Source organism: Sinocyclocheilus anshuiensis, unplaced genomic scaffold (genome assembly GCF_001515605.1).
Source record: "Sinocyclocheilus anshuiensis isolate Anshui unplaced genomic scaffold, SAMN03320099.WGS_v1.1 scaffold267, whole genome shotgun sequence".
Classification (NCBI taxonomy): domain Eukaryota; kingdom Metazoa; phylum Chordata; class Actinopteri; order Cypriniformes; family Cyprinidae; genus Sinocyclocheilus; species Sinocyclocheilus anshuiensis.
The window spans coordinates 3,730,474-3,752,785 of record NW_015552637.1 but is presented as its reverse complement, the minus strand read 5'-3'; the positions used below and the strand labels follow the sequence as shown (position 1 = coordinate 3,752,785).

Here is a 22,312-nt window from a genome sequence, read left to right as displayed (position 1 = left end):
AAGTTTGTTTTATAGCAAAAGCAGATAACTCCAACAGTCGTTTTTTGGCAAAAGCAGATAACTCCACATTTCATGTGTTAAGAGTAAAAAAAAAACACTTCTTTGTAATCTCCTCAGATGACATTGTAGATGCCTGACAAACTTGTTGTTGTGATCATAAACTGTATGGATGTGGGTCGAGGCAATCAAGAGTGCAAGAAAATATGTTTAAATACCTGAAAAACACAGGAACAATAGATAGAATCTAGTTTTTTTTTCTTTTCTTTTTTTTTTTCTATAGGTATCCACCTTATTTTTCAATGCGGAAGTAAGCTGATTTTTTGTGAATTAATTAATAAACAATAATTTATTCCCTTTTTCTTTTATTCAGTGACGAGTAGGCTATGTACATGCGTTTCTTTATCTTCCACATGTTTTTAATCATCTTCAGTAAAATGCAAGATCGTGAGATAAAAATATCGTCCTCCATCAAGTGTCAGGGGACGGCAGGGCTCATTTCATCCGGTGCGCAGGAGGGGGAGGGCCGCTGGCGTCTGGGCGGCGGATTCATCATCTGAATGAAGCATCGGGAGTTTTGGGGTCAGATCCTGCAGATAACCAGGTTCCTGTCTGTCTCTGTCATAGCATATAAAATCATGGGGAACACGTTGCCTGTTAGACTCTAGGAGAGGTGCTCTGGAAGAGATGACTGCAAGCATGATGATGCTTAGGCTGTGTGGACTCCTTCTTATATGCTCCACTGTAATAGGTAAGCAGGGCTTTACTTTCCTAATATTTGACTGTAATTGAATTTCTCTGTTAGGCTACTTGTTGACTTATTACTTTTATATGTTGTGGTGTCCAAAAGTGTGAGACCAAATTGGAATATAGTCGAGCCTATGGTTTATTATCAAAATACAATTTTCAGTAAAGTAGCCTAAATTTTTAATTTAAAGTTTTCACTCATATTGCTTTGCTGACAATGTCATTTGTATCGACATTTTTATGTTAGTTTATATCAGAAAAATATTCACATTTTCAGAAATTTGTATATAGCCACCACATACAGTATATACAATGTTATTTATTATTTGATATTTGGAAATATGGGATTTATTATACAATTTAAATTTTAAACAAAGCAAATTTTATTATTACAATTTAATATAAAGTTTTCACTCTTATTTCTGTGCTGACAATATCATTTGTGATGAAAATTTGGTATTACATCCTAAATGAGCATTTTCAGACATTTTCATGTAAATAGTCAAATATATGCACAATATTATAGGGTTTTATTATTTGTTAATCTATAATTTTTTATCTCAAATGTTCATATACATTTTATTAAAATAAATTTAATCTGTATATAATTCTAATTTATCCTATTTGTTGTTGTTATCTGCTTTTTATTTTTCTCTTTTTATTACTAAATTTATTGATTGATTTGTTTAGTTACCTATTTTTAACTAATGCTTTTTTCTCTTGCTTTGAAAATTGACATGGCATAAACCAGAGGATGACTCAATCTACATTTGACACATAATTATTTCAACAATTACGGATCAAAATGCATATATATATATTATGAAGGAGAATGTTTCCCTTTCAAAAGAAAACCGTGTTGCTCTGTTCTTTGTAGCTGGATGTCTTTGATCGCTTATACAGGAAGAAATATTGCTTTGCAAGGGAAGCCAGTCATTTCCAATGTCTATTTACTCTTTTCCTCGTCTGTAAGCCAATATTAGTAGCAGAGCTATTTGTGGTAGTGATGCAATAAAATAACCCTTTGGCGTAAAAAAAAAAAATCAGAATTAAAGCTGCACTTGATTAAACCACTAATAAATTTTAAAAAATAAATAAAAGGTTCCTTATTAAAATAAGGTTTCATGAAGAACCTTTAATATCTATGGAACCTCTGCATTGCAGAAAAGGTTCTTTATAGATTTTAAAGTCTTGTTTTAAAATGTTCTTTACGCAACCGAAATAAATCACCCGAAATGTTCTTTGGGGAAACCAGAATTTTTGGAACCCTTTGGAAATTTTTATTTTTAAGAGTATAGAGCTCATTTGTAAATAATTTGTGGTTATGTGTTTTCTTTCATGTTAGATGCTAAATTAGACATCATCAGTAGTGACCCAGATGTGCGGGTAGGAAGCGACACTCTGCTCTTGTGCAAAGGTTGGTGTGTTTAGTACTAAGAATTGACTAATTGACACAAATAATGACCCCAAATTATATCTGTACTTAATGTTGTTGCATTAGCTGCAAAATATTAGACTAAGTGGAAATAAATGATGCTATTTTGGGAACAAATCAGAGCTCAGTGTGACTTTTTCTGACTGTATGAGTTCTCCTCAAGTGTCAGCAATACATTTTGCTTTTTTTAAAGTATTTTGAAGTATCTGTCATTTGAAACCTAACAAACATGTTTTTGTGAAGTAGTTTGTTTGAAAAGCTGGCTTGTGCTTCTTTAAAATAATTTATTGTCCAAATACTTTTGGAGGCCTTTGAATATCATACAACAGTCTGTACCAGTCGAAACATTTTTAATATCGCTGGTGTAATGTTACTGTCATAAAATAACCAAGAAGGTGTTGTTTTTGGTGTTAATCTGTGAAATATTCAAATATTACATATGAAATAAATATAAAGTATTACAATAAATATGAAATATTACAATATAAATTGTAATATTATCTGTATATTGTCATCATTACAGGCACAAGTTATTGCTGCCTACCACATTTGTTGTGTCTGCTTAACTGAATAAATAACAACCATAACTTGTATTATATTATAGCTAATTAATGCCATATGGACATTCATACACTCATCACTGGTGGATAACAGAATACTTCCTAAAAGTAACATTGAAATAAGTTGTTTTTGGAAAGACGTTTTGAAACTTATGTATTGTGAAATGTGACACAAATACATTCTTTTCTTTTCTATGTTCTGTTGCGTGGTTCAGCTGATTCAGAGGGAGAAATTAGTTGGTTGAAAGGTGGTGAAGACGTTGATGAAGATCGCTATGTAGTCGAGAAAATTGATGAATCCTCGAGTAAACTGATCTTGAAGAACTTTGAATTAGATGACGCTGGAATCTATACCTGCGTGTTTGAAAATGATCACGGCACAAAGAAGATGAACTACCAGATCTATGTCTACCGTAGGTTCCCTTCTTCTGGTTCTTGTTCCTAAAGACTCATAATGTTCCTGAGCACATTTACTTGTGGATTCACAAAATTTGTGAATGATTCTCATGTGAAATTTTGTCCAACAATCAGAAACACCGGACTTTGGCAACACACCGGCATACCATGAATTTCTGGTGAACCAGACAGCGACCATTCCTTGCGTGGTGTCTGGGAAGCCTGTGGTGGAGATCCACTGGTTTCGGAACGATCGCATCGTGAATGATGACGGTAGGGGGGATGGCCATGCTGCAGGTTCTTCTGCTCTTTTATGTGGTATGGGTGTCTCCTCACCTTCCTAGCTATCAGTGATGCCTGTAGATGGCAGAATGGCAGGATGGCGATGGTGGACGATCCAGCGATGGGGTGGGAGGGGCCTGTGAATTCATTTTCTGACCGATTTGCAAACAAATCGAGAGATGTTTCTTGCTAGAAGTTGGGAAACATCTGTGAACAGTTTGGTTTAGTGTTTTTTCTTCCTGTCTGATGGTGAGGCCAAAAGAAACAGCTCCAAAACATCAAGCCCTGCCCCATTTCAAGTAAACGCCACCACTGACAACCTTAATAGGACAGTTCACCCCAAAATGAAAAGTCTATTATTATTTACTCACATTTCTCCTTTTGTGTTCCACAGGGTTTGGAATTATATGAGGGCTCTTTGGAAAAACGTGTGGCAACATTTCTACGTAGTGATATTATGTTGGTCCTTACATGTCTCACAGCACTTTCGGTGTGAAATGTCCAGTGATTGTCGCTAAATTCCAGCCCGAAACAGATGAGCGTGAATCTGGCAGCGATTTATTACATTCAGTGTTTACATATCGCAAACACTTTGAAACGTCTAATGAGTGGCTAATGAGTCTAATGAGACGCGTTCGCTAACATGTTTCATTCTGTTCCTTTTTGCAAATTTCTCAACACTTTCGAACACTTTCAACACTTCTTTTATCCAAAACAGGTCGAGTTCAAAAAATTGAATGCCTGGTGAATGGCACTAAAAGATTAATGCTCTATAAAAAAAACACTACTACCTACAATTAGCTATTAACAAAAGCAAACGTGAGTTTAAAACACGCTTTTTTATGCCATTTTAACTTGCGTCTTTGAGCTCTTTTATAGAGTGTTGAGTTGTACTTAACGGGACTTGTAACTGAGCACTCCACATCGCAAGTTCAGTGCTGTACCAGGTGAGCTACTGAGCAAGTTTACAATGTCAGACAAGCCAGATATATGGAGATGCAAATGTACTGTGCAAGGACTCATAATAAACTGGAATCATAATTTCTGTGAGAAGTAATAAAAGCTGTTGGAGTTTTTCAAGAGACATGTTTTTCCCAGTGAGCCTCTTTTGCTAAATAACGATACAGTTTTTGGTTTTGGGGTGAACTGGACTTTTAAGAGTGTGCGTGTGGGCTTTTAAAGGCTTCGTCTCATGAATCTAAAGTAATACTATTGTATCTTTGACATTCCTCATGCTCTACCTTCCCTCTTCTCTTTGTACAGGACGAGGTCATCTCAGAATCCTGCCAGATAAGTCTCTGCATATTCTGAGAATTCAGCAGGAAGACGGTGGAACCTACACTTGTGAAGGCAGGATCAAGGGACGCCCCATAATAAGGGAGCTCCAGATCTCTGTTGTTGTTAATGGTGAGGACATAGAGGAATTAATCATTTTTGTTCTTAATGTGGTCAGGCTGGATATATCCTCTTAATATCTGCTTTACACATCCCATTCTCCAGAGCCACCGACCGTCCTGATTCACCAGGAAAGAAAAAGTGTTTTTGCCGGACCCAACAGCACTGTGTCTATAGCCTGCCTGGTCAATGGAGTACCCCGTCCAAATATTTCATGGATACTGTATGTATATCAGTAGAAAATGCTATAATATTTCCTTCATGCTTACCTATAATCCTTAGTCTCAGTCTATTTATATTTGTGAATCTGCTTTTGAAGTCAAAAGTTCTAGTTCTTACATGTTACATGCAAATAATTCATCCTGACTACTTCTATCGCTCCATTTTAAAACCTAGTGAGCTACCTACATAGGCAGCATAATAGGTATAAACCGACAAGCTGCTGCCTTTTTAGAGACCTTCTTTAGGCTGATTTCTAAAGCAAGGCAAGTTTATGTATATAGCACATTTCATACACAATGGCAGTTCAAAATGCTTTACATAAAAGTGATGCATAAGAAATAAAAATAACCATAAATAAATAAGAAATGAAAATGGGAAAACTTGATTTAAAATGTATTTAAAACAAATTATAAATGGATTATAAATACTGAAAAAATTGTTCAATCAAGTAATAAAATGACTGTTTTTGTGCTTTTGGTATTTTTGTGCTTATGGTGTTATTTTAGAAGCATTCAAAATCAGTTGTAGACAGCAAGGCAGCTCAGTAATGTTTGGAACAGAGCCTATACGGCATGTGTTTACACATATTCTTTAGTCTTAGAGTCCATCTTGTCGTTTTGTATATTTGGAGTTTCCTTTTGTCTCTTAGTTGTTAGTTTTACTCCCATGAGTATATTTGTGTTGTCTTAATGAACAATAGTGGCAAACAGACTGTGTTTCTGCATCTTTCCCCTCAGCCCTTCCACCTCTGACGAGTCCCGTCACAAATACAACTCTGATAAGAGTGAGCTCACCATCTCTGCAGTGACCAGGAGTGATTTTGGAGATTATGTCTGCACGGCTACCAATAAGATCGGGGAAAACACCGCCACATTTATTCTGGATGTCTCGGGTAAAACGAGACTCTCTTAGAAAACCTAAAATGAAGTGATGTGTTTATACTTTCTGAAAGTGCAGAGGCATTGAATGTGGAAGTTGGTCTGCATTCATTTGTTTTTAGTCAATATACAGTTACAAACTTTAACATTATATCAAAATTGACCCCATTTACCTTCTTAATTAATATTTACTATCCTAATGAAAGTCTTTATGGACAGTAAGTTTTGGCAGACGGCCCATACTGGTTGTAAAATTTTGCATAATGGATTCTTTGGCTGTGAACACCCATTTTTCATGATCCTATCAATCAGTTCCTGAAGAATAAAATCAAGACAAGCAAGCATTTTCTTTCTGAATAACATGTTTTACTTCTTAAGTCAAATGGGTTGTGAAACGTGTGTCATGCTGACTGTAAACTGCAGTGAATTTGTGTTTACGGCTCAACTGTTTGTTTTTTCCCCTTCTTGGCAATTTTGTTTAGCCAAGGATTTATTCCAAGAAAACATTTTACTACAGTCACAAACACAGATATGGGGAATTTGGTGCCATGCAAGCATCAAATTGACACTCTCCAATAGGCCAGATGGCCCAGACCCAAACAAAACCCATTTTGACCATTTTGTAAGATATAAAAATAGATATTTAATGAATATATTTCCATAGTAGTTATATATTTATGGTTCATTGTATATATTTGATATTTATCATTTAACTATTGAAGATAGGTAGGTTTTTTTTATTGGAATCGACATAAGAAATTGTCTTTCTTCACGCCTAAAATGTTCTAAAATAATTGGCATTTCAGTCATGCATATACATAATTTAATTTAATTAAATTTTTGTCTTATTGATCATTATTCAGAGCGTCCAACTGTAGTTTTGGATCAACCCAAGCTGGTGGTTATTCCAGGAGAAACTGGATCTGTGATCTGCAATGCCACAGGACATCCAACACCAACCATACAGTGGGTCAAGAAGACTAACAAAGAAAAAATGGTGAGAAACATATACATTTTTGTTAGCAATTTCAAAACGTTTTGGAAATATGTTTAAGATAATAAAATCTTGCATGGGTTAAGGGAAATATCATTGTAATTGATGGTGGTGGTGACTAGGAGGGATTCTATATCTACAGGAAGTTTGACCTATGTACTCTTCTCTTCAGTCTTAATTACTTTTTCCTGTCTCTTATTGTCTTTCCTTTTTGCACGAACATGTGTGGGCAGACGAATGTGGAGGATTCTGAGCTGATTCTTGAAAATGTAATACCCTCTGATGGCGGCTTGTACTCCTGCATAGCCAGCAATACGGCAGGAACAACCACTGAGGACTTCCAGCTGATAAGTAAGGCTCTTGTAGTGGCTTCAGTAGTAGTTAACTAACTTTGATTTGTTGATGTCTTTCATTTCTGCATAAACTTTCAATATTGCTTCACATTAAAAATTCTGTTCCTCTCTCTCAAAAGCCTGGCCTGGGACACCCGCTAAGTTCAGTGTGGCTCCGGGGCCCTCATCTTCTGTCCTCATCCAGAGTGCCTCAGTGCAAGATGGAGGGTCCTCCATTACCCAGTACATCCTTCAGTGGAAGAAACCGTCTGAAGACACCTGGAGTCAAAGCATTGTCAAGCCCACAAGTAAATAAGTCACTCAGAAAAGTGTAGTTTGTTTTGATGGTTTTGTAAATTCAAATGTGTGATGAAAACGCTTACATTTGTAGATCCCCTGGTGATCACGGGCCTTGAGCCGTACACAGAGTACTTCATTCGTTTTGCAGCCAAAAATTCTCATTTCCAGGGGACCTTCTCCACAGAACACAAGATCTTCACACAGTCCCAACGTGAGTATCAGCAAAGTTCTCTTCTGTCTATTCACTTCATCTGCTCCATATCCACCATTTTTGATGTTGATAGCTATTATTAATATTGTTATAACTTTTTATGCCATTGGCAGGCCACATGGAATCTGCACCCAATTTAGCATGCAGCTTTCTTGATTTTTAGCTTAAATAAATTGAGAGGCTACATACATTATTTGTACTTTCTAAAAAATAAAAATTACCATTTGGACCATTAGGACCATACAATATCTGTATCTGTATCTACATATGTATCTGTCTGCCGATTCAGTTTTGGCATGGCCATTGGTTATTTGGCCCAACTATTATTTTTAGTGCTGTCAAACGATTAATCGAGATTAATCACAATTAATCGCATCCAAAATAAAAGTTCTTGTTTACATAATATGTGTATACTGTGTATATAATAAATATACATAGTACACAGTATGTAAACAAATTTTTTTATTTTGGATGCGATTAATCGCGATTAATCATTTGACATTTATGACATGAATTATTTGACATTATTTTTCAATAATGAAATACATTTTATTAAGACAATTTTATTACAGTTGATACCATGTTATGCATCAATACCTGTTTGCTCATCACATATGTTCATGATTTGCTTCTGCTGCCCATTCTTCCTCTAATTGCCACCTGCTTGATGATGACCATTCTCCATGCATTACGACCTGCTCCTGGTCCCGGGGCCCATCCATTGCCTTATTCTGACCTTCCTTTGTAGATGGTAAATCAACATTTTAAATGCATACATCTCCAGTTGATAGGCTAAAACACAAGCCTAATTGTTTACTGTGATATAGATGTGTGAAAATGAGTTTACCTGCATGTTTTCAATGCTGGAGAAAGCGAGAACAGAGAAAATTGCTACTTCAGGTTTCCTTCAGCATGAAATCAATGTTGGTCTGCCGCTCTCGCACATCTATACTATAGTGAATAATTTTGGAGCTTATCCACTGGATTGTCAATTACTTAAAGGGTTAGTTCACCCAAAAATGAAAATTAGCCCATAAATTACTCACCCTCAAGTCATCCTAGGTGTATATGACTTTCTTCTTTCAGACGAATCCAGTCGGAGTTATATTAAAAATGGTCTTTGATCTTTCAAGCTGTTTAATGCCACTCAGCGGGTGTTGCATGCATCCGTCCAAAAGCAGTTAAATAAAATGCGCCCATCCATAAAAAAAAGTGTCTCACACGGCTCCGAGGGGTGAATAAAGACCTAATTTATGGGCTAATTTTCATTTTTGGGTGAGCTAACCCTTTAAGTATGATGCTGACAATTTAACTTTAATATAATACAGAGGCCAACAGTGAAACATCAAATATAGCATTCTTGGATTAATTAGGGTTGGGTGATAAAAATTTACAATCATTTTAATGTGCTTTTTATTTGGCCAATGACTAGTTTTGTAAGAAATCACACACTTTTCACTTTCACACATCTCTTCCTTGTGTTCATTTAATAAATTAGTATAGAAAACATGCATTTTAACTGTATCTTTACTGTATTTTAGTTTTTGCGTTAAACATTTAGAAATTAGCTGTTTAAGAGCAAATTAAATATCAATATTTAGACTACCATTCAAAATGTTGTGGTCAGTAGGATTGTGTGTGTGTGTGTGTGTGTGTGTGTGTGTGTGTGTGTGCTGAATCCTTTTGAAAAAGAAATCCAGAAAAAAATGGTATTACAGTTTCCACAAAGATATTAAGCAGCTCAACTGTTTTCAACATTGAATCAGCAAATTCAAATGATTTCTGAAGGATCATGTGACACTGAAGACTGGAGTAATAATGTTGAAAATTCAGCTTTGGCATCACAAGTAAAAACATTAATATATGTTAAAATATATTCAAATAGAAAACGGTTACTTTAAATTTTTATAATATTTCACTGTTTTTATTGTAGGCCTATTTTTGATCAAATGCAGCCTTGGTGAGCATTAGAGACTTATTTAAAATAATAAAAATGAAAATTGTACCAACCCCAAACTTTTGAATGATAGTGTACAACAAATATCATCAAAATAAAATAAATAAATAAATATAAAATAAAATAAAATAATACATTTATTAATACCAATATCACCCAGCCCAAAGATCAACCTGTTACGCTGTTTCTTTGTTCCTTGTATCTAATGTTTCCTCTTTCCCTCGTGTAGGAGAACCTGACAGCCCCATTCTGTCTCTGAGCGAGAAAAAGCTGGACAAGAACTCAGTCTACATCCCCATTAAACAGCTAAGAGATGGAGGCTTTCCCATCCTACACTACGTTGTACGCTACAAAGGGGTCAGTCTGAAATCCAGCCGAAAACTAGTATATGTATTTTTCATGTTGTTTAAATATGTGGAGCACAAGCCATATATCTAAAGGTAAAATGTCACTCGTTTGGAATAGAACAAGGAGAATGAGGAATGGACTGAAAAAGAAATTCCTGGAAACTCCAGCAAAATCCAGCTGAACAATCTCGAGTACGATGCTAACTATCAAATGGAAGTTTATGCAGTAAACCACAATGGCTCCTCCAATGCTGCCAAAATTAACTTCACCGTCCCACAACCTGGTAGGATTGATTAGAGCAAGCATAATAATATCATGCATTATGTGCTTAAAGGGGTCCTATTATGCTCTTTTACAAAGTCTTGATTTTGTTTTGGGGGTGTACTAGAACAGGCTCTCATACTAGGTTGTTCGAAAAACACATTATCTTTCACATATTTTACATTATTACAACACCTCTCTCCCCAGTCTGGCACAAACGGCTCGAATAGTTCCTGTATCAAATGAAAGCCCGCCTTCTGAAATACGAACTGTGCTGTGATTGGTTAGCTGGGCAAGTGTGTGTTGTGAATGGTTAGCTCGGACTGTGTGTGTTGTGATTGGCAGCACTCGGCGCCTGGTCGGGAAATGTCACGCCCCTTACCATAGCCGCCTGCAAGCTTCAGTGTAAATATTGCGTCAAAATCAAATCAATTTGAGCACGATTTAAACCCGGATGATTGTAACCACTCTAAGTTCATCTGCCTTGGGAAGGCTAGCGTGTCTCCGACATAGTGATAACACTCGTTGCCTTCTCTAGTGCAGCTCAACCAGGTCTCGTCCCATTCGTCGATATTTGTGATATCACAAATCCCGGAAAATATGCGTTGTAGTCCAAACGAGTCGTTCGTTGTAGTTTTTGAAAAGTGATTTCTGTTCAATAAAATATCTCCTTTTGAAATGGACTTCGAGCTTTGACACTTTGCAGATCTTTTTTAATCAAACAGCAACATTACAGACTAACTAAAGTTGAAAAAGTGAAAAAGCATAATAGGACCCCTTTAACAAATAGTTCACCCTTTTAGTGATATGAATTGATTTCTCTTTCTCTTGCAGTCAGTCAGCCGGCGTTAGGGAAAGGAGGTGTGGTGGGAATTGTAATGTTCATCTTCTTGCTGCTGATGGTGTCAATAGATGCTTTCTGTTGCTACACCAACCACTGCGGCATGCTTAATTTCCTCGCTCGTAAACTATTTGGACACAAGGTGTCAGAGTCTAAAGGGATGGATGAAGAGGCCAATAATTCCACTGGGTAAGACAACTTCATCCTTAAGTGCACATGTTGTAGAGATAGACAAAAGGACTGTTCTTTTCTGTCCTAGATTTCCTACAAAGAGCCATTGTTTGCACATAATGTTAGTTTATGGTGATTGCCATGGGCGACATTGGGGGGGCGGGGCATATCGTTAGTCATGGAATCCCCGATATCAGTCCCGCTGCAGTTGGTGCAGTTATCCAAGCCCAGACCCGGTTGTACGGGAGTACTAGATGGCGCTAAATACCCTCAAACGAAAGCAAAAGCAATTAAAGATCTGGACGAACTATCCACTGTGTTTTTGCGGCATTGAACAATGTAGCCAATCACAGACATATCTGTTGATCTTCAACGCAGTGGCCAATCAGAAACGTTAGAGTTTTCAGAATTCACTCACCGTCATTCATCTCATAAGTGCAGACGTGATGTAGCCTAAATAAGAGATTAATTGTGTAGTTTAGAGAGCTTCATTGATTATAACGGAACTTTGTGAGATCGCAATGAACTAAGATGAGTGATGCTTTTAGTGATAAAAATGGGAGTGTGCTTTCTAGGCTATAATCCATTCCGAATTTGTATGAAACTTTAGTTTTTCGGACACATACATACTGCAGCGTTTCGGGAATTACATCAGCATATTTATGCTGGATTCATTCTAGAAATATCAGCGGCATGCTTAATTTCCTCGCTCGTAAACTATTTGGACACAAGGTGTCAGAGTCTAAAGGGATGGATGAAGAGGCCAATAATTCCACTGGGTAAGACAACTTCATCCTTAAGTGCACATGTTGTAGAGATAGACAAAAGGACTGTTCTTTTCTGTCCTAGATTTCCTACAAAGAGCCATTGTTTGCACATAATGTTAGTTTATGGTGATTGCCATGGGCGACATTGGGGGGGCGGGGCATATCGTTAGTCATGGAATCCCCGATATCAGTCCCGCTGCAGTTGGTGCAGTTATCCAAGCCCAGACCCGGTTGTACGGGAGTACTAGATGGCGCTAAATACCCTCAAACGAAAGCAAAAGCAATTAAAGATCTGGACGAACTATCCACTGTGTTTTTGCGGCATTGAACAATGTAGCCAATCACAGACATATCTGTTGATCTTCAACGCAGTGGCCAATCAGAAACGTTAGAGTTTTCAGAATTCACTCACCGTCATTCATCTCATAAGTGCAGACGTGATGTAGCCTAAATAAGAGATTAATTGTGTAGTTTAGAGAGCTTCATTGATTATAACGGAACTTTGTGAGATCGCAATGAACTAAGATGAGTGATGCTTTTAGTGATAAAAATGGGAGTGTGCTTTCTAGGCTATAATCCATTCCGAATTTGTATGAAACTTTAGTTTTTCGGACACATACATACTGCAGCGTTTCGGGAATTACATCAGCATATTTATGCTGGATTCATTCTAGAAATATCAGAGATTGACACAGTGATAACCAAAGCAATGGACGGGACAAAAATGCCTCAGTGATTTCTTCTGGAACTGGTCCTGGCCAAACTTCCACAGACAGTGCGCGTGAGCGAGATCCAGTTCACGGACTGAAAGCGTGTAAACTTTATTGAGATTGGGACATATCAACCATTTCATTTCCAGTAACGGACGGTAGAAAGGTCAGAAATTAATGGTATGCAATTTATGACAGACTAGTCCCACAACTGATTGTTTATTTTTTCCTCACATCTCACCTTTAGAAAGAACGATTCAAAACGGACACATTTCAAGTGACACGGGAAAAAGACAAAAAAACATGACACGTAAAACTTAAATAAACATCAGTAAAGCGTGCACATTTCTGGTTAAAAATGAAAGGCCACTTAAAACAGGAAGCATCACCATTCAAATCAGCAACGAGTCAAAGCTCCACAGTTTAGTAAACGCAGGCAACCTCTTGAAGTTATTCCTGACTGTGCTGTATTGACTGATTTGATGTGTGGTAGGGCAATGTTTTGATGCATACATCCGAAAAATATTTATTTTGCCACTTTTTTTTTTTTGCTTTTTTTTTCTTGCCCCCCTGACTCAAGAGTCAAATGTTGCCCATGGTGATGGCATATAGTTCTTTAAAGGAATAGTTCACCTCAAAATTTAACCCCTCCCTCAATTTCAAATGTTTTCACACAAGAAGTGGATGCAAAACATTCCAAAATAGACCAAAAGCACAATAAATGTATCATAAATGAAGTCTGAAAGACTTGTATGAGTCTTCTGAATTCATATGATAGCTTTGTGTGAGGAAAAGTCAAATTTTTGGGTGAACTATTCCTGTATGTAAAGTGCATACACATCAAGAAAGTGCAAAGATACGTTACTTTGGTATAGAAGTGTAAATAATTAAATAATGTAAAAAAATAAATAAATAATACATTTTATTGTATTCCTCACTGTCATGAACTGGTATATGACATCATAATGGCAAAAAAAAAATCAAAAGCTGATTACAATTGAAACGATAACACTTCACAATAAAGATTGTATAAAGTTCAAAATAAAAGTTGAGACATACTTAACAATCAAGAATAGAGGGTTTTTACCTAATTTTTTAAAACCATGTTTAATGTTAATTTCTACACTAAATTAGAAATTAACATTTTTACTAGCATAACAACCAAGATAAATTAATTATATAAATTAATAAAATAGATAGATAAAAATAATATTTTTAATCAATGCATTTTGAACTAACAAACCAAGTGTTAAATACTATAAAATAATATTTTAACAATTTTTTTAGAATACATATAGACAAAATGATTAATAATTCTCAAAAAGCTCATAAAGATGTTTCTTAACAATTAACCTTATGAACTCTTGATATTATGTCTAAGATGGTGCCAAAGATTTTTAAACTTAACATTTTCTATCTAAAAGACCAATTTTAGAGCTTTGCATTTAGATGCATTTGCTGTTTCCTGTGTGTGATTGCACCCCACTAAGCTTCAGTTCTCTTGTGTCCTTTGATACAGAGACGTGAAGCTGAACGGGCTAACACTATCACGAGGCAGCATCCCAAAGCTTCAGTCACCCAGTGGGGCAGTGAATGGCCTTCATTCAGAGGTCACGTGTGACAAAGCGCCTCTTACCAAATTCGAGTAGGTGCCTACCTCAAAGAAATGAATGCAGCTGGGCATCAAAGTTGTCATTCACAAAAAATGGCATGTGGGCTTTATGTTACGCAACCAGGTTTAAAGGAATAGTTCACCCAAAAATTACCAGTTTGTCATAATTTACTCCTCAAACTTTGCAAACTGCATATGGCATTCATGGGTATACTGCCTATGTATATAAATAATCACAGAATTTTCATTTTTGATGAACTATTGCTTTAAATCACAATTTAAATTGGTTTTCCTACTGCCATTTTTTAACTCATGTTTCACAATTTTTTTTTTTTTTTTCTATTATCCATTGCCCCAGAAAACAAACAATCCAGCTGCCTCATTAACACAGAAAGCAGCTTCACATTCATTGTAGAAATAATGATATATTCTCTCTTTTTTTTGTAGGAAGAAACCAGAATCTGGTGATCCAGCAGCAGAGGCCTAGAGGAAGATATTATACAGGACCCAATTTGAATTCACTGAGTGAAGGAACTTCACACAAATCTCGGATCATCTGATTATGAGCTTAAGGGTGAAGTGTATCATTTATTTTAAATACTATATGTAAGATATTTGTATCCCAAAATGTTTAAACTCTACAGCTCTGTGGTGCTATGAAACATGGTTCAACCAACAGCATGAGTTTTGGGGCGGGACCATCTGTTTGTCTGGCCAATGACAGATGGGGGAGTGTTTGAGAAACCTATTTGTAAGATATAAAACTTCATAAATGACATACTTTTTATTTAAGTGATGCCATCTGGAACAAACATACAAACATCATAAAGGACGACTGCTATTTGCAGGAAAACGTTCAAGTCCTGTGTGATTTAGATTATACTTATTAAATTGTGATTGTACTACATGGAAATGTAGGAGTATTATGTGTGTGATCCAGCACTGTAAATACTGTACATGACAAATGCTGCTTGAGCTGAATGTATGTTCAGTAATGAGCAGATAAAAGCAGGATGCAGCTAAGTAGAATATGATGTTAACGTGTTAAAGTGTAATATTACTGTCATAATGGGAGCATAATATCATAGCATAATAGCATCACTAGTGTTAATTTATTGCGTGTTTAACATATATTTGTAGCTTGTATAAATTGATTAAAGGAACAGTTGAAAGATTTGGAAATCAATAGAAGTCAATAGATTTGGAAAGACATGACTTTTCAGTTTAATGTGAACGATAATGGCTTTTGTAAAGATAAAAATAACTGTGTGTTAGATATAGATATTACTTTGCATTTTATTTGTTTCAGCATCATATATTGTTACATTAATGCACCATGTATGAATGTTTTGGTCAAGTGATATGTGGATGTAAATACAGATGCATGCAAAAAGATGTACATATAGATTTATTAATAGTTTTTGATCTTCACTGTACATTGCATAAATTATTTCTTTAATGCTTTTATACTCATAGAGTGACCCTATAGTAATTTTGTACTCAATGTAAATGTATTCACAACTATAGACATTTGATTATTTTGAAAAAAATGAGACAAATTCATACAACACATGCTTGCTAAAGCTCATTATTCACAGATTCATTCAGTCTTTGTAACTAAGAAGGCTGTAGATCACATCTTGACTGTTGCAACGTGGTCTACAAAACAAAAGAAATGTATATCAGACAGTCTTTTATTTCAAATAAAAATAGATTTTTTAAATAATACATTGTTTATAATATTCTTGATAATTAAAATATTATAAAGACATAATTATATATATATATATATATATATATATATATAGCAATTTGGTCTACAAAAGAAATGCCAATTTGATTCAGCTAAAAGGCAGCAACTGATTTATTTTATTTTTTACAGTAGCCTGTTATTGCTTATAGAAAATGGTGAAAAAAAATTGACGTTCCTTATGTTAACTAATACTTGATGTTGCAGCCAATTCAAGGGGTTTATAAATCAATTCCACAGCTTTTCTCCCTCAAATAATCATCATTATGACATTTTTTTTTATCATTACCTGTCTGAGGTTGAGGAAGGAAGCCTTAAGTCTACATATGTCACATATGTGGTAAGGTTTTCCTCAGACTCTGGTGATTTTCTCAGGTTCTCATAGATCTCCTAGACATAATTATATATATATATATATATATATATATATATAGCAATTTGGTCTACAAAAGAAATGCCAATTTGATTCAGCTAAAAGGCAGCAACTGATTTATTTTATTTTTTACAGTAGCCTGTTATTGCTTATAGAAAATGGTGAAAAAAAATTGACGTTCCTTATGTTAACTAATACTTGATGTTGCAGCCAATTCAAGGGGTTTATAAATCAATTCCACAGCTTTTCTCCCTCAAATAATCATCATTATGACATTTTTTTTTATCATTACCTGTCTGAGGTTGAGGAAGGAAGCCTTAAGTCTACATATGTCACATATGTGGTAAGGTTTTCCTCAGACTCTGGTGATTTTCTCAGGTTCTCATAGATCTCCTCTGTGACAGTGACTGCAGGTGTCTGATCAGAGATGACAAATCACAGTATTGATTTAGTGCGCAATTATAAGTACAGAATCTTCTTGCTCATTTAGAATGAGATGAACTGTTCATGTGTTTAATACCTGTTCTGCGGGCTGCTTCTTTGATGTAAACAGTTTCCTCCTGTAAAGATGTAAGCAGATAACGTTTAATTTCATCCTTGTTAAATTCAGTAAGCCATCTAACCTGACTAGATTCCGTTAAAAGGAATCATTCAGTATTATTATGTGTTAATAATTTAGAATGCTGAGAATACTACAATTATTATGTAGTAAGTGCAAGATTTGCGTAAACCGATTGCATGTTTGACTGGGCCATCGATAATGAAATCAGAACAACGCAATACTGAACGCAGTAGCTATACATGATGATGGTCATCGAAGGCTTGTGTAATGTGTAGTGTCATTTCCACACAGTACAAACTCATGCAATCAGTTCACGTTTAACACATATGAACTTTGTTCTCTCTGCATTTCAACAATATGTGCATCCACTCACCTTATAATGAGACCACACATTAACAGTACAGCCATCAGAAACAAAAACACAGCTGTTGCAGTCAGCAAGAAATTTCGATGACTAGGCACTATAGAAACAAACAAAAATTGAATACATTTGGGTAAACTTTGTTTAGAATTGCATAATTTACTTACTATGTCTTATGCAAGCTTTATGCAATATGCCTAGGTGATATTTTTCCAAAATGTGCAGTATAATGATGTTATTTCCATGTGTGATTCATGAACCGGTCACATTTAACATTGATGTTATAAAACATTATTTTTTTACTCAAACGCCACTCACATTATATTTTTCATACACTGCCGGGATCTGTAGGCTATATATAGGCTACTGCACAATATTTAGTAAGCAATAAGCTAGTATTCCATTTCGAACACAATTTCTTTCTTTGTGATTGAACTATTCCCTATTACCTTCGACTTTCAGTGGTGTGACTGTAGAGTTGTGAGAACCCATGTCATTTTTAGCAATGCAGAAGTACTGTCCGTCATCCTTCTGACTGGCAGATTTGATGGAGAATTCACGATCAGATCCTATATAAGAGACGTTTGCTTCTTTGATCATAAACCAACTGTAGTTTGTCACTGCAGGATTGGCATTGCTCTTACAGATCATAGTCAGTGAGTTTCCTTCTTGTATCTTTCCAGATGACAAAACGGCTATTTTGACATTCTTTGGACTATCTGTGGGGAGAAGCAACAGGATCTGTATTTGCAAGAGAACTATGAAACGTTGGCATGCAGTGGTGCAGATGTTGCATCAAAAACGTTGACTGTGGGTTAGTGGGATTTTTTGAAATCGTCCAGTTTCCTCATTTCAAGGCTTTACAGGCGCTTATTTAACATAGAGGTCTGTAGCAGTTTCAAATGCAGCATCTAATAGGCATACATATATGAAGCCCAGACATTACACTTTAAAATAAGTGCTTTATATTTTAATATATTTTTAAATGTGGCAGTAGCCATTACAACTCATACAGGTTTGGAACGACATGAGGGTGAGTACATGATGACAGAATTGTCATTTTTGGGTGAACTATCCCTTTAAGTGTCACATGATCCTTCAGAAATCATTCTAATATGCTGGTTTACTGCAACATTTCTTATTATTCTCAATATTAAAAACTGTTGTGCTGATTAATATTTTTGCGGAAACTGTGTTTATGATGCCTTAAATGGCACTTCACCAGGTTTTTGAACAAAGCCATGATGTGCTTTAAATGACAGACTAGCCAGAGATGTGAACGTACATCTTACGTCAAGCAATATTTCATCTGCTGAAGTTGTGCTGCTGTTCTTCAGACCGCAGGAGTAGTTGCCAAAATCATCGTGAGAGACAGAGGTGATTTGGAGCACACTGTCAGTGGCTTCTGGAATCAGACGTTGGTTTTTAAACCAGGCAAACGTCTCTTGTGTTGGGGTGCAGTTTTCTGTGCTGCATGTCAATGTCACAGAGTCTCCTTCATGGATGTGTTCATTCACCTTTTTTGTTTTTACTGTTACTCTAAAGGGTAAAACTGTTAAAGGTAATGTAGATTAATGAAATGTAACCAGAAACCTGTTTAAAAACTAAAAAGACTATCAGCATCCCATCCTTTATTGGCACTGATGGTTCCATGAAGAACCTTTAACAACCATGGAACCTTTCCATTGCTCAAAAGGTCCTTTATAGTGGAAAAATGTTATTCAGATTATTCAAATGTTTTGAACACTAAGGAAAAAAATGGTTCTTTTAAGAACTGTTTGCTGAAAGGTTCTTTGAGGAACCAAAAATGGTTATTGTACAATATCACTACAAAAAAAAATAAGTGTATATACTGGAGATAGTGATTTGCTGATATTTTATTTCTCATTGAACAAGTATAGCCTTTCATTTACCTGCTACACGGAGGCTTATGCCACCCGGTCCAGTGTATTTTCCACGAGAGGAATATGTTTCAAAGCGAAAGAAATACATTCCAGTGTCACTTTTGGAGACATTGTGTAACTGCAGTGAGCAGTTTTTGTCTCGGTTTGCATAAGCTGTTCTGTTTTTGTACAGCTGGTGAATCTTTGCTGCTTCTGAGTTATAGACAGATATTCCCACCTGTGATCCGTCTTGTTTCTGATGAGCTCCTGGTTTGAACCAATATGTTGTTTTAAGTATGCGATAATCTGAACAGTCAAACTTGCAGCTGAAATCCACAGATGATCTTTCAAATGCACATATGCTTCTAGGGTAGTATGAAACCGACCATGAAGCCACAGCAGCTAAACACACAAAAAATGTTTGTTAAGATTTCAATAAGTCATTATTACTCCTTGTTGTTTTTTGGAGTCTAGACTTAAAATGAAGATTCTTATAGACTATCAGTGACCAGATCTGACCAAAATGTACAGCAGCAAACTGTTTAGTGGCCACAAAATGGCTTAAAATGATTTATGAAGCTTCAAGATAAGCTAAATCAGCTACAAAATAGACATTGTTCTTATTTTATTTTTATTTATTTTTTTGGAACAACTATCATTTCTACGCTGGGAAACATGGTCATTTTAAAAGTGTGAAATCCAGACATGGAAAAGTCATGGAATTTTTTAGAATGAAATAGATTTATGTAATTATACCAAGCTCTTAAACATTTTATTGAGCAGCCATTACAGCAGAAATAGCTTTGCCTTATTATATTATCATAGAGTCAAACAGGCTGAGAACCACTCAATCTCATTCTATTTAGTCAATAACATAATCTATAAATAAAAAAAAATACTCAAATACAAAAACTCACCTGATAAAAGCAACTGCAATAATATGCTGATGTAAAACATGTTTGGTACCTTTAGCAATTTTATCTAAGGAGAAAACACTTTTTTATATGCATCAGTAAGTTTCAGTCTTACTCCAAAACAGGCCTAATATATACAGTACTTAAGCTTGCATCAGTAAACGGATATCCTTGTTCCATGGTGGAAAGCTTCCCTAAATCTGTGCTTGTATTTAATTCCTTTATTCTATGCTTAAATTTGAACACAAATATATTTGTTTGGTATATTTGATATGATTTAAATCATGGCAGGCAGAGTCTAAGTCCATAATGTTTATTTAGTGAACTCTGCTGATGATTTTTAAAACTTAATCAACATCTTAAACAGGAACCTAAAAAGGAAATGACAGCCGATGTGAGATGATGTAAGAATTTATTAATTATAGAGGGTGATGGAGGTCAGTAAAAGTTATTCTCATCCTGTAAGAAGCATTGAGAGAAAGTTCCCTCTACATTCTACAACAAGTCTGTTTTGCCCACCATATTGCATATATTTTCTCTCTTTTTTTGCAATTGCAACTGAACATCTAAAAAAATATGACTGTATTAATTAGTGTGATACCTACTTCAGGGTGTAGTGTGAATGTTCTTGTGAACTTTTTTGACAGCACATCTTGACTCATCAGTATCCTTACAGTTTTTGTAGTATTGTTAGTCTATAGCGCCCCCTGCTGTCAAGGCAAAACAAGCTTTATTCAATTCTAAATTCCCATAGGCTAATTCCCTAATTATTACTTATAATAAAAAATGTAATTTCAGTCAAAACATTTCTTTTGCCAAGAGGCGGACGAATCTGTCTCATCTATTTCATAAATTCTATTTTATTTATTCTACTAATTGTAAAGTAGGCCAGATTTACGTTTGCTATAACATCAAAAATCTCATTTAATAAAAAAACCTATGCCCTCAGTGATAGAGCAGAATGACAGACCAGTTTTCATTTTATATAGATCACACTTACAATGTGTAATTTATAGCTGATTAAATATTTTATAACGATTGTTTTTAAATCATTATTAAAAATGTCTACGACCTTTTAAGATGTTATGAATTTTTTATTCGTTTTCTATGTTTTCTATGTTCTATGTTTCCAAGTTTTCTATGACTTTGGAAATCCTGTTATTAGTAATATATGCCTAAATAATATAATAATCAATGATACAATTGGTGTTCATTAGTATTAGTTAGTATGGGTAATAACTGTAATAATTATACTTAGTCGTATGGTCTAAATAATACTAATAATTCTCCTGTAGCACAGCGACTAATGCAAATCGATCAGTAGTGATTTGGAGGGGTTTCTTTTTATTTATTTTTTATTTTTTACGAAGAGATACAAGAGACCAAACATGAGTTGGGAATATAAAAAGAATGGAGGGAATAGTTTTGGTTGGAAGTATGAACAGTGGGTCAAGGATTGTGGTCTGGAGAATGAAGAAATCTGTCCAACATGCCATTAAATGGGGTATCGGTATGGAATATTCCTGAACCCAGTGTTGAAATGAGATTGTTGGAGGCCTGGGAAAAAGCTGTAGAAAGATATACTAATAGTTATGAAATCAATGTTTTTATGTGAGAAAATTTTTATTATTTTATACAGATCTATACAGATGGGTCTAAAGACCCAATCAAACAAAAAGTGGGCATTTAATACGAAAATAAGGTTAAAGGGGTTCGTGAAACTTGCTAATTAGCACATTATTAGGAAAGGTGATTTGCTTTTGAGTGTGTACTGAAAAAAATTCACACACACGAGTCTCTTCCCGCCCGCACCCGCACTTGCCCATCAAGAGTTGTCCCACGCCACACCCTGTTACGTTGGGTCCTGCGGTCCTCCAGCGTGAGTGCAGGTCTCTAGGGGCATTCCCTTCAAAAACAAACATAATCCACTGCGTCTTCAGCAGCTCAGATGTCGGGAGTAAATGAGACTGCTGTTCATTATTACATCCAACAACAGATCACCTCAATCGCTTAGGAGTCATTCTTGTCTACATCTGCTCCAGCGGTGAAACAA

General features: G+C 35.5%; 2 protein-coding genes across 5 annotated transcripts; one reads left to right on the top strand and one right to left on the bottom strand.

Annotated features, from left to right (window-relative positions):
- Positions 1-649: 649 nt before the first annotated feature.
- LOC107666890 (neural cell adhesion molecule 1-A-like) lies at positions 650-15,664 on the top strand. Of its 4 annotated transcripts, none has more exons than XM_016458406.1 (17): positions 650-748; positions 2,090-2,161; positions 2,955-3,152; positions 3,271-3,453; positions 4,681-4,824; positions 4,918-5,035; positions 5,772-5,926; positions 6,776-6,909; positions 7,140-7,257; positions 7,379-7,546; positions 7,630-7,749; positions 8,498-8,500; positions 9,936-10,063; positions 10,172-10,337; positions 11,150-11,345; positions 14,324-14,449; positions 14,864-15,664. In XM_016458406.1, exons 1-17 carry the CDS (start codon positions 685-687, stop codon positions 14,901-14,903), a joined length of 2,133 nt encoding a protein of 710 aa, XP_016313892.1. In that variant the 5' UTR covers positions 650-684; the 3' UTR covers positions 14,904-15,664. The 4 variants fall into 4 exon arrangements, with proteins under 4 accessions (XP_016313892.1, XP_016313894.1, XP_016313893.1 ...); XM_016458408.1 differs by having other exon boundaries at positions 3,271-3,408; positions 14,864-15,663; XM_016458407.1 differs by lacking the exon at positions 8,498-8,500 and having other exon boundaries at positions 14,864-15,663.
- Positions 15,665-16,007: 343 nt separating this feature from the next.
- Positions 16,008-20,302, bottom strand: cd22 (cd22 molecule). The gene is made up of 8 exons (XM_016458410.1): positions 20,263-20,302; positions 19,376-19,747; positions 18,748-19,014; positions 17,912-18,181; positions 17,475-17,562; positions 17,060-17,099; positions 16,832-16,956; positions 16,008-16,075 (listed from the first exon to the last, which is right to left on the bottom strand). Exons 1-8 carry the CDS (start codon positions 20,300-20,302, stop codon positions 16,021-16,023), a joined length of 1,257 nt encoding a protein of 418 aa, XP_016313896.1. The 3' UTR covers positions 16,008-16,020.
- Positions 20,303-22,312: the final 2,010 nt, after the last annotated feature.